General features: G+C 42.4%; 1 protein-coding gene across 3 annotated transcripts; it reads right to left on the bottom strand.

Moving 5' to 3' along the window:
* Positions 1 to 3296: 3296 nt before the first annotated feature.
* LOC119331862 lies at positions 3297 to 8765 on the bottom strand. 3 transcript variants are annotated; one of them, XM_037605039.1, is made up of 6 exons: positions 8429 to 8765; positions 8102 to 8247; positions 4687 to 7140; positions 4309 to 4611; positions 4127 to 4235; positions 3297 to 4058 (listed from the first exon to the last, which is right to left on the bottom strand). In XM_037605039.1, the coding sequence occupies exons 3-6, from the start codon at positions 5112 to 5114 to the stop codon at positions 3555 to 3557; spliced, it is 1344 nt and encodes a 447-aa protein (XP_037460936.1). In that variant the 5' UTR covers positions 5115 to 7140; positions 8102 to 8247; positions 8429 to 8765; the 3' UTR covers positions 3297 to 3554. The 3 variants fall into 3 exon arrangements, with proteins under 3 accessions (XP_037460936.1, XP_037460935.1, XP_037460937.1); XM_037605038.1 differs by having other exon boundaries at positions 4687 to 6430; XM_037605040.1 differs by lacking the exons at positions 8102 to 8247; positions 8429 to 8765 and having other exon boundaries at positions 4687 to 8088.
* Positions 8766 to 13157: the final 4392 nt, after the last annotated feature.

Here is a 13157-nt window from a genome sequence, read left to right as displayed (position 1 = left end):
GACTGGTCATCAAGTAGCACATACGAAACTAGTTTCATATGTTTGATTGACTTCTTCTCACAGCTGATGAATCCAAAAACGACATACTCATGTCCCATTTTCAAATTTTGCTAATATAATTGATTAGAAGTGGTATAGAATACTACTTGTGCATGCAACCTGTGATGGATTACTAGTTACTCTGCTCCTACCATGGAGCAGAGCTCCTGCAGTTTGCACAACCGGACAGCAAACCTCCCTTTCAGCATTTTCCTAAAACTGGTTCGCCCTCTAGGTATGAGTCTTCTCTGTCAGTTGCTCTATGGACTCAGGATCGGTTGTTATTAACGTGGATGTTTAACTGTTCTCGAGCTCTCGAAGGATGGGGATCGGCGTCGTGTTATGGAACCACAACGGAGAATGCTTGTTGGTCTGTAACAAGCAGTCTGAAGGGATCATGACGCCTGAACTTTCTAAGGCATTGGCTTGCCCGTGATGACGATTTCTCTAAAATAATCCTAGCCCATGACTGTCTCTCTTTGGTCTAGAGACTTGGTGCTGCCTCCAGGGATCGATCTACAGGAGGTACGGTGATTGCTGACATTAAATCGCTGGCAGCAGGTTTTCAATCTTGCTCTTTTATTCATGTAAAATGTTTGTTGGATGTACCAGCACACAAACTTCCTCGTAGCTGTGAGCCTCCTAGTCAGATCTATAGTGGTCTAATCCCTGAACTTATTAAGGATACTCTGTGTACTGGTGTTGCTATCTGAATAAAGTGGTGTTACTCTAAAAAACCGGACAGCAAACCTTTACACCGATTAAGCCGCAAGAAATCAAACTATGCCTTGAGTTTGAGATCTAAGAATTTCAGTAATTTCTGTACCAAGACCTGAGAGAGTACAGCACAATTGTAAGACGAATACGAACCTGGGGCTGGGGCGTAGCTACCCTAAGACAGGATGGCTGTACCAACGTGCTTTCTCTGCTTAATCCGCAAGTTGAAGACGAAATTGCTCGTTGCAGAAGACTTCCTCCGACCTTCCAGCCCAATCGCCGCTGTTGGCCCCAACGCACACACCGGCCGGTCTCTGTCCCCCGACCTCCACGGCCTCCAATCGCCCGCCCGCCCGCCCACTGAGTCTCCGTCAGACTGCCCACCAAGCCAGTCGATCTTTGTTTATCTGATTCAGCCGATGCACATCAGTGGGCAACGGGTTGGAAGTATCCCATTAGATGGATTGGGATGGGTTAGGAGGTGGAAGAAGAGGAGAAGTGGAGAGAGGGCGGCGTGGGTGAGGAGTAGAGAGAGGGCGGCGTGGCGGAGTGACTGACGGGGATTTTTTTTCAATAATAAGAGCGTTGGCGCGCTATTTCCTGGCGGCAAATGGAAAATAGTTGCCCCAAATGCCATACATTGTGAAATGTTTTCTCCTAGAAAAAGTAGAATTCCATTGTATTATAATGTATAATGGATTTTTGCGTCTAAAGGCATCTTCAATGCCGACCCTCAAACCGTCCCCATACGTCTAGACTACGCGGTCCGGACATTTTTTGGCGTCCAACACGATGTTGTATCGGTCCGCTCGGCGGTCCGGACACACTTCTTCCCAAAAACTAGAAACAAAGTGGGGGGGGGGAGTTGCGGCGTCCGGACCGCTGCCACGTCTGCTTCTGACTACCCTGGCCGACCCAAAAATCCCACATGCCCCTCCTGCGCTTTCCATCGAACGCCCATGCGGCTTGCCGCACCGCATTCATGTCGGGATAGAGCATGCATCGGCTCGCATTGATGCCCATGATTTGACCGAACGGGAGGGCGGCACTGGCAGACATGACCACTCAGGCTTAGCCGCTTCAATGCGGACATCGCGCACTGAAAACCCACTTCATCCGCTGCGCCGCATTGTAATAGGCTGACTGCCACTTCGCCTGGCCTGGTCGTGGCTATTTAAGCCGTGCGCAAGCGATACATAGAGCTGCACCCCCCTCCCCGACCACCATCCCCTCCTCTTCCCTGTCACCATCCCCGAGCCTAGCGGTGATGTAAAGTTCTCGTTCTCCATGACGAGGACTAGTAGTTGTAGCAGCTTCCCCATCTTCTCGTGGAGGCCCCGCGTGAAGGAGGAGCCACCGTCCCCGACGCGTGCGTCCGCGTGAAACGGGAGTCAACATCCCCCCAATGCCTCTGCCACGTGAAGGATGAGCCCGCATTGACAGACCCTCATCGCCGCCACGCTGCAATCGCCGCCCGATAAAGGAGGATCTTCCACCCGTGATCATGAAGGAGCGTGGTGCATCCTCCACTACCTCGGAGGAGGTGGTTACGGCAGTGCGTCGGGCTCGAGGGCCATCGTATTTGAGGAGGAGCGCGCGGTGAGGCAACATGAGCAGTACGGCTGGCGCAATGCCACTCCCCGCTTTGCGTTCGTCAAGAGCGACGTGCCGCCGGAATGGGTCCCCAACGACCTGGACCTCGCTGCCGCGTGGGCGCTCGACCGCTCTGTTACGACCACTGAGACAGCTGCCAGGCACCGACTGCGCCGCAGCAAGAGGCTGAGCATGCTTGTCCTTGTGTCAAAATTTCATAATCCATATGAATGCTTATTTGGGTTCAATTTTTTTGCCAATAGGCGGTGAATTGGTTTTTCAATTTTATTTGTTATTCTGTTCAGCCAAAATCATTGAAAATTTCCCACAATAATAATCATATGGTTGTCGTTGTGTAAAAATTTCATTATTTTCTGGACACTTTGTTTTCGGTTCAAGTTTTAGGCCAAATTTTGGCTGAAAATGAAGAATGGATGATTTTCTCAAACGGTGACTCTAAATTTGATGAAAATTTGACAGAATAGTAGCCATCATATGGTTGTCCTTGTGTCAAAATTTCATCAAACTCTGGACACTTTATTTTCGGTTCTAAATTTGGCAGTTGGTACTGAAATGGTAGCAAAATGCTGCCAAACTTGGTAATGTTGGACCCACCATTTGGATCCCAGCAAGGTAAAAGAAATCTACAATCCGAACAAAATGACTCGGTCCATGGATATCACAGAATGTTTCTGTCTAACTGCATTGCCAGTTTGCCACTTCCAAGTTCTGATATCAACAGTTTTAGAAAAATGCACTTGTGACATTGTGGCAACACATTTTACAATGGCCAGACAAAAGAACATCAGTCTGATAAAACCTAGTTTCTTACATTGAAAAAGACGAGTGTCTAAGGCATGATCTTAAAAAGAAGAATTCACAATTGTATATTCAACATTTCTCAGCCATGTAATATAACAATACGAGATAACTGCAACATGTGGGAATAATCAATAAACCAAATGTGATACTTAATTTCCAGAACAGAAATTCTACAGAATCAACTTGCAATTCACAACCAAGTACACTTGGGCTGTGCCCTGAATTAGTACGAAAAAAATACAACCACAAACTATAATAAAGCATTCTGACTTTGTGCTTGTAAACCGCTACCAAAACCATAACTAAAATTGTAGTTGCATGCAAAGAACCACACCAGCAAAGAGCTTCCACCATACTTCATCCTGAACCAAAAGCACAATGCTCTAATCTGTTTCATCCGATGATTCCTCAACAACCATGTCAAAAAGATCACGAGGCCTGACTTCCACTACTACATTCCATAGTTCAGCTTTTGGGTCTTGAACGTAGAAAACCTGCTGCACTTGGGAGGAAAATACAAAAGGATTATCATCTAGCTCATCTCCTGTGTGTATTTTCCGAGATTTGTTCACAAGAGTGAACCCAAACTCATCCGTTTGAATGCCAACTTTGTGGTAGACATCGTACCAATCACAATTAAAGAACACCACCTTGTAATCATTGTATGACAATTCAAAGATGTCACTTAATCTGCCATAATATCTAACACCATTTTCTGCAATGTTCACTACACCACTATTTTGTGTGACATGCCCTGACTCATGACTCATCGTGTGGAACCTGAAGCCGTTGATGACATAGCCACTGTAGCGCACCCCGTATCTGTTGGGTTTTGCAGCCAAAGCTCTTACCTTTTCTGTAATAGTTGATCCATCGCTTTGTAAAACCTGTATGTTCAATTTGTTAAATTCAGGTGCCTATATAATTCAGAGTACATGAATACGGTAAAATGTACCTTTTGTTCCAACCAGTCAGCAAAGTGTTCATTAATTAACTTAGTGGTATCAGCTTCTGTCAAATTAGCTGAGTCACATCGTTTGCTATTCTCTTCGGCCACAAATTCACTATAACAATTAAATTATATGAACTTCTTGGCAAACTCTAAACAAATTAATTAAAGATAGAAGTGATACATACTTGCGGAAATCTGCAAGCTCATCACAATGTCGCAAGACATATCGATGCGCTTGAATAAGAAGCCGGCTATTAAACTGCCCAACTGGGACAGCCTTTCCAATTGGCTCACCAGCACTATGGAACATGTACAAATCTTTTATCTTGTCTGAAGGATCGGGGTTTCTTGATGGTCTTGTAAAACGTGTAGTTCTTTCTAGAAATCTTGAACAAAAGGCCAAGCATTCTTGGGCAAGATACCCTTCAGCAATTGAACCTTCAGGAAATGCTCTATTGCGCACAAGTGCTTTCAGCCGAACAAATGATCTAAATTTAATTAAGCAGGATGTTACTTCTCAAAACTATTGAAGATTAAATAAAATCAAAGTTAAAGTGCCATACCTCTCTAGGGGGTACATCCACCGATAGTGCACTGGACCACCAAGTTTAACTTCTTCAACCAAGTGCACCATTAGATGCACCATGATAGTAAAGAATGATGGAAGAAAAATTCTCTCCATATTGCAAAGTGTCATCACAATACTCTCTTGAAGTTCGTCAAGCTCAGAGACATCTAACACTTTCGAGCATAGTTTCTTGAAGAAATTAGACAGCCCGATAACTATTTCCATGACCTCTTTGTGTGGGTAACAGGATCGAAGTGCTAGAGGAAGAATATCTTCCAGAATAACATGACAATCATGACTTTTGAGATCTGAGATTGTACAATCTTTCATGTTGACATGCCTAGAAAAATTTGATGCATATCCATCGGAGGTCCTAATATTGTGCATCACTGAACAAAGTATTTCTTGCTGTTTTCTATACATAGTAAATGGTGCATCAGGCAATACTATTTTTCCATTATCATCTACAGCAGGATGAAGATTATGTCGAATTCCATTTTCACCAATTTCTTCCAAATCAAGACGTGCATTAAGGCCATCCTTTGTTTTAGAATCAATATCCAACAAAACTGGGGTTAAGCATCACTGGCCAAGTACTATGTTTTGAACTCATACTCCGAAAAGGGTTAAATCCATCACTCGAAATGCCAAGGCGCGGATTACGAGGATCAGCAGCAAAACTGGGGTATCTAGCATCAAGATCTTTCCAACACTCGCCATCAGCTGGATGTCGTATCTTTCCATCTTTGGTACGACCCTCATCGTGCCAAGGCATGTCATCTGATGTTTTTGTTGTTGCAAAGAGCCTTTGAATCCTCGGTATCAAAGGAAAGTAACGCAACACCTTGGTTGGTTTCTTCTTCTGCTTAGATACAGATTCAGCTTGGGAGTCTTTCTTCTCATTTGTAACCAAACGTGAGCTGCCACACACATGGCAAGACTCTTGATCAGCTCGTTCACCTCGGAAAAGCATGCAATCATTGGGGCATGCATGAATTTTCTCGTAGTCAAGGCCTAAGCCATGGATGATTTTTTGTACCTCATAGTACTTCTTTGGTAGTTGTGCCTGTGGAAGTGCATCAGACAAAACACCAAGTAGCGTTGTAAATGATTCTTGTGACCATCCATGTAAGCATTTCATGTGATACAAGGTGATGAGAAATGACAACTTAGAAAATGCTTTACATCCAGGGTATAACTCCGTGTTTGCATCCTCCAAGAAGCTTGCATATGTATCAGGTTTCTTCCTTGTTTGAGCATCTGCATTCTCATCCTCAACTGAATTAGGTACCATATTCTCAAATTCAACGCCATATAATTCACCATCAGATGTGCTTGATAAAGATTCACAACTGTTAGCCATAGCAAAGACAGCACTTAATAGTCCTGGCATGTCATCCAACCTTCCATGGTTGCCTTCTCCAACAACATTCCTTGGGATGCCAGGAATAGAAAGATTGCCACTGTTATATGATACATGAGCAAATGCAAATGATGGTTCACTATAATCCTCTCCATGGCAAACCCACTTAGTGTAACCTTGAAGAATACCATCACATCTCAAGTGAGTTTTCACTCCATCATAACTCTGCATAGCTTTATTTCGGCAATTTACACAAGGACAGAGAATTCTATCACCAGCCGGAACATCATGGAATGCAAAAGACAGAAATTGCTCGACACCATCTTTGTAAGCAGCACTAGCTCTTGGTTGACTCATCCAACCTCGATCCATCGCCCTTTGATATGCCGAAGTAATGAAACAAAAAAACATATGTCAGTGTATAACTTTACATATGTTATTTAAGAGATGAAAGTTGATTTAAATCGTTTTGCAAGAAAAGCATGGAATACATAGATATTTTAATTCAATGATTGGATCCTAAAATATTTCATCAACATTGAATTGAAAAACATCAAAAGAAATGTGCCATTGTAGGTTTAACTAGTACGCAAAGACGCCACTCAGTTCAATACAATTGCACATAAGCTGCCATCTTTCTCCCCCTAATCCCAACTCTGGCTACATCGAAAGGAAACACACACCACATGAACAAACAAAAATATAAAACAGGACACATGATTGATATTATATCTGCAGGGCCTTCAATTATCTAGAAATATTTACTCTTTCTAATCGCTGTAGGGACTTCTTTCCTTCTGCAAAACTACTAAGATTGTTGGACTATCTAAGTATCCAAACTGAGCATAAAAACCATATAATAGGGTGCTTTAAAAAACAACTGTGTTAATTTCCCTGCTTTATATCATCATGTTATTGATGATCTTGTGAGCATCTCAGGTAAGCACCATATACAAAAATCAAGGTACAACAGAAGGTAAAAAAAAGGCCAATGATCACAGTCAGTATTATTATATATACAGTTATCACCATACTGGAAATACACTCCTTCCCAATTACAGAAACCTGGAGGATATGTGCAGCCACCTGAATGAATAATGAAAAGCATGTATAAAAGGGCGTTTGCAATGCAATCTAAATAATTAGTGGGCTGCAATGCATACATGTCATATCTATTTGTTCTAAGGAAAACAGGAAAAAAGATATTAAGTTGGACTGATTAACGAGTCAGATAAGACATCATTGAACAAGAAACAGAGAACATATGTGATGATCTACAATACTAGATTGAAACTTAAGACCAAATTAACACCCTAGTTTGGTTAAAAGCTTACTTTGCCACAACTAAGCCAAAAGTAGTAATTATTACCCCTCGGGACAGAGTGTGGCTTGCCACAAAAGTGTGGCCAAAATATACTCCTTAATCATGTGACCAGTAAAGTCGCAAGCCACAACTGTGTCAGCCAACCGAACACTCACTCACCTCAGAAATTATGTGTGCCTAACCATAGGTCTGGCAACATTTGGCTGGAAACCAAACAGTCCCCAGGTGACTTGCAGTTGTTGAAGGGTAGCCAGTCGCATATTTTTACAAAGTTAGCAAGCAGGGCCCAAGAGAGTAATTATCAAACAGTGCATTCTAATGCACACGATCAGTTGCTACATGTGTTTACACCTTCAGGAAAAGGGGATTTTTAGGATACACTACCACTTGCCTCGTTGGCGCATGGTAGGATACGCTGAAAAGACAACTTAGGTGAGTGGCATGTTGCTGATTTATTTATAAAAAATCCTGGAAGATTGCAGCTACTACTTGCATTATGGAAGTTACTGTGCTCTTCAGTGTTATAAGCATGATTCAGCTTCATACATGCTACATATATTGTTTCAGTACCGAATAGGTTGTCCACTTTACATCCAATGCTTGATACTTTTGGACAAATGGTATGTCTCTCTAGAATTTAAACTCAATTCTTAATGATACAACAAAATAGATAAAAACAAGCCAAAAAGTTCAAAAAAAGAGTATGGGATACAAAAGAGGTACTTTCTCGAGTTGAGATTGAAGCCGGGTTGTTTGAAGCCAAAGGCGGTGGTCCAATCTATGGTTGTTCCAATTTGTGGAGTTGATTCAGTCCAACTGAAACACTGGGTGTTGAAACTTGCAATGAAATATATCTTCCCCTTCTTTTTCTACAAAATGAAATGAAATTGATATTAAAATGCATTCCCTTCCAAATCAACAATACGTTATATATACACACAGTCCCCTACATATATGTTGATACACAAATTTGCAGTTCAAATTTAATTTCATTTTCATCATATACTGATAGGAAGAACAGAAGAAAGAAGAGCTTTCTCAGAACATTACCCCTGTCCCAGCCTGCTTGCAGTTTGTTGACAGCAAGTCTTGGGCGGCAGAGTTCGGCCGAGCAGGCGAGCAGCATCGGGATTGGCCGGAGCAAAGGGCCAGAGCCGGCGCGGGGAGTAGCACGTCCCTGGCGACCAGGCAGAGGGCCGGGGACGGCCGAGGAGCGCCGGAGCAGAGGGGCTAGGGGCAGTCCTTGTGGAGGGCATTCACCGGCGGCGGACGCGGCGCACTGGCAGGACCAGTTGCAGCAGGCAGGAGATGGGATTGGTCGCTGGAGGCTGTGGAAATTGACAGGGGGCGCCGGGGTGGAGGAGGAGCCAGCCCGGCAGCGGCATAGATGGGAGGCTCAGGACGTGGCGGCGGATAAGGTGAAGGAGGGGGCGCGCTGAGTTCGGTACGTGGGCTCTTTCTACTGCATAGATGGGCCTGGTAATTTCCATTTTCTGTAAAAAAAAATACTTGCTTTATTTGTTAAACTCTTTTATGTATCCTAAAAACGTCTCAAAAAACATCTATACCTATTTACACATGTAAAAAAACATGATATACTCTAAAAAATAAGATTTGTGACGGTACTTATATCGTCTCAAAAAGCGTATCTATATACTGATACTTTCTAGTATAGAGATGAATATAACAACGTCTTAGAAAAAGCGTGCCTACTGACATGTTTTGTTGTAGTGACATTAAACTCACGCTTTTGTATCCTTTTGTCATGCCATCTTTTGACTTTTTCTTTAAACAACTTGGCATTTTCATAAGCTTGGGTTCTCCATTCATCAAGTGAGCTAATATCAAATAACCTCTTCTCACCGGCAAGTTTGAAATCATAATTGAGCTCTTTAATAGCCCAATATGCCTTGTGTTCTAGTTCGAGAGGTAAGTGACATGCTTTTCCATAAACCATTTTATACGGAGACATAACCATAGGATTTTTATATGCAGTTCTATAGGCCCATAATGCATCATCAAGTTTCTTGGACCAATTCTTTCTAGATCTATTAACAGTCTTTTGCAAAATTAATTTGACTTCTCTATTACTCAATTCTACTTGACCACTAGACTGAGGGTGATAAGGAGATGCAAATCTATGATTAACATCATATTTAGCTAGCATTTTTCAGAAAGCACCATGAATAAAATGTGAACCACCATCAGTCATTAAATATCTAGGGACTCCGAATCTTGGAAAAATAAAAATTTTAAGCATTTTAATAGAAGTGTTATGATCAGCACTACTAGTTGGAATAGCTTCTACCCACTTAATAGCGTAATCAACAACAACTAAAATATGTGTATATCCATTAGAGGAAGGAAAGGGTCCCATATAGTCAAAGCCCCAAACATCAAATGGTTCAATAACGAGTGAATAGTTCATAGGCATTTCTTGAAGTCTATTAATATTACCAATTCTTTGACATTCATCACAAGATAAGACAAACTTACGAGCATCCTTGAAGAGAGTAGGCCAATAAAAACTAGATTGCAATACCTTATGTGCAGTTCTATCTCCAGCATGGTGTCCCCCATAAGCTTCGGAGTGACACTTGCGTAGGATATGTTCCTGTTCATGCTCAGGTACACAACGTCTAATAACACCATCTACTCCTTCTTTATAAAGATGTGGGTCATCCCAAAAGTAATGCCTCAAATCATAGAAGAACTTTTTCTTTTGCTGGTATGTGAAACTAGGTGGTATAAACTTAGCAACAATGTAATTAGCATAATCAGCATACCATGGAGCAGTATGAGAAGCATTTATGACATTTAATTGCTCATCAGGAAAGCTATCACCAATAGGTAGTGGGTCATCAAGAACATTTTCTAACCTAGACAAGTTGTCTGCAACGGGGTTCTCAGCTCCCTTTCTATCAACAATATGTAAATCAAATTCTTGTAGCAAGAGAACCCATCTAATAAGTCTAGGTTTAGCATCTTTCTTTTCCATAAGATATTTAATAGTAGCATGGTCAGTGTGAATAGTTACTTTAGAATCAACAATATAAGGTATGAACTTATCACAAGCAAATACAACTGCTAAGAATTCTTTTTCAGTGGTAGCATAATTTCTTTGAGCATTATCTAGGGTTTTACTAGCATATTGAATAACATTTAATTTCTTATCAACTCTTTGTCCTAGAACAGCACCTACAGCATAATAACTAGCATCACACATAATTTCAAAAGGTAAATTGCAATCAGGTGGTTGAACAATAGGTGCAGAAATCGATGCTTTCTTAAGTATTTCAAATGCTTCTACACAATCATCATTAAAAACAAATGGTATATCTTTTTGTAATAAATTAGTCAGATGCCGAGAAATTTTTGAGAAGTCCTAAATGAACCTCCTATAAAATCCGGCATGACCAAGGAAACTTCTTATACCTTTGATGTCCTTGGGACATGGCATCTTTTCAATAGCATCAACTTTGGCTTTATCAACTTCAATACCTCTTTCAGAAACTTTATGCCCCAAGACAATAACTTCATTGCCCATAAAATGGCACTTTCCCAATTCAAGAAAAGATTAGTTTCTTCACATCTCTGCAAAACTCGATCAAGGTTGCTCAAGCAATCATCAAAAGAAGATCCATAGATGGAGAAATCATCCATGAAAACCTCACAAATCTTTTCACAAAAGTCAGAGAATATAGCCATCATGCATCTTTGAAAGGTAGCAGGTGCATTACATAAACCAAAAGGCATACGTCTATAAGAAAAAGTACCAAAAGGGCATGTAAAAGTAGTCTTTGATTGATCTTTGGCTGACACAGGTATTTGAGAGAAACCAGAATAACCATCTAGAAAGCAAAAATGTGTAAGTTTGGATAATCTTTCTAGCATTTGATCGATAAAAGGTAAGGGGTAATGATCCTTTTTAGTTGCCTTATTTAATTTGCGGAAATCAATTACCATCCTATAACATATAATAATTCTTTGAGGAATCAATTCATCTTTATCATTAGGAACGACAGTAATACCTCCCTTCTTAGGGACACAATGGACAGGACTTACCCACTGACTATCAGCAACGGGATAGATTATACCTGCCTCAAGGAGCTTTAGTATTTCCTTTCTTACCACTTCTTTCATTTTAGGATTCAGACGTCGTTGATGATCACGAACTGGTTTAGCATCTTTTTCCAAATTAATTTTATGTTGACATAGAGTGGGACTAATGCCCTTAAGATCATCAAGAGTATACCCAATAGCAGCACGGTGCTTCTTCAGAGCTTTCAATAATCTCTCTTCCTCATGCTCTGAAAGGTTAGCACTAATAATAACAGGATATATCTTTTTCTCATCAAGATAAGCATATTTAAGAATATCAGGTAACGGTTTAATCTCAAACACGGGATCACCCTTGGGTGGAGGAGTGTGGCGCCCCCGGTTTGACCGTACATTAATCATACACGCAAACGTGTACGATCAAGATCAGGGACTCACAGGAAGATATCACAACACAACTCTACAAATAAAATAAGTCATACAAGCATCATATTACAAGCCAGGGGCCTCGAAGGCTCGAATACAAGAGCTCGATCATAGACGAGTCAGCGGAAGCAACAATATCTGAGTACAGACATAAGTTAAACAAGTTTGCCTTAAGAAGGCTAGCACAAACTGGGATACAGATCGAAAGAGGCGCAGGCCTCCTGCCTGGGATCCTCCTAAACTATTCCTGGTCGTCGTCAGCGGGCAACACGTAGTAGTAGGAACCTCTGGTGTAGTAGGAGTCGTCGTCGAAGGTGGCGTCTGGCTCCTGGGCTCCAACATCTGGTTGCGACAACCAGGTAGAAGGGATAGGGGGAAAAGAGGGAGAAAGCAACCGTGAGTACTCATCCAAAGTACTCGCAAGCAAGGAGCTACACTACATATGTATGCATTGGTATCAACTGGAATAAGGCTATCATATGTGGACTGAACTGCAGAATGCCGGAATAAGAGGGGGATAGCTAGTCCTTTCGAAGACTACGCTTCTGGCAGCCTCCGTCTTGCAGCTTGTAGAAGAGAGTAGACTGAAGTCCTCCAAGTATCATCATGTAGCATAATCCTAACCGATGATCATCCCCTCGTCGCCCTGTGAGAGAGCGATCACCGGTTGTATCTGGCACTTGGAAGGGTGTGTTTTATTAAGTATCCAGTTCTAGTTGTCATAAGGTCCAGGTACAACTCCAAGTCGTCCTGTTACCAAAGATCACGGCTATTCGAATAGATTAACTTCCCTGCAGGGGTGCACCACATAACCCAACACGCTCGATCCCATTTGGTCGGACACACTTTTCTGGGTCATGCCCGGCCTCGGAAGATCAACACGTCGCAGCCCCACCTAGACCAACAGAGAGGTCAGCATGCCGGTCTAAACCTAAGCGCCCAGGGGTCTGGGCCCATCGCCCTTAGCACACCTGCATGTTGCGTGGGCGGCCGAAAGCAGACCTAGCCTAGTAGGCGTTCCAGTCCAATCCAGCGCGCGCCGCTCCGTTGCTGACGTCACGAAGGCTTCGGCTGATACCACGACGTCGAGTGCCCATAACTGTCCCCGCGTAGATGGTTAGTGCGTATAGGCCAGTAGCCAGACTCAGATCAAAAACCAAGATCTCGTTAAACGTGTTAAGTATCTGCGAACGCCGACCAGGGCCAGGCCCACCTCTCTCCTAGGTGGTCTTAACCTGCCCTGTTGCTCCGCCTCAAAGTAACAGTCGGGGGCCGTCGAGAACCCAGGCCCACC

Source organism: Triticum dicoccoides, chromosome 7A (assembly GCF_002162155.2).
Source record: "Triticum dicoccoides isolate Atlit2015 ecotype Zavitan chromosome 7A, WEW_v2.0, whole genome shotgun sequence".
In the NCBI taxonomy this organism is placed as follows: Eukaryota; Viridiplantae; Streptophyta; class Magnoliopsida; order Poales; family Poaceae; genus Triticum; species Triticum dicoccoides.
This window is presented reverse-complemented; position numbering and strand designations above follow the sequence as displayed.

Excerpts from the sequence above, each read along its gene's own strand:
- LOC119331862 (XM_037605039.1), bottom strand. The coding sequence starts at position 5,114 with ATGTATAGAAAACAGCAAGAAATACTTTGTTCAGTGATGCACAATATT. Across the intron at positions 4,612-4,686 it reads TGGATGTACCCCCTAGAGAG|ATCATTTGTTCGGCTGAAAG; the intron begins GTATGGCACTTT and ends AATTAAATTTAG. Across the intron at positions 4,059-4,126 it reads CTGACTGGTTGGAACAAAAG|GTTTTACAAAGCGATGGATC; the intron begins GTACATTTTACC and ends TTGAACATACAG.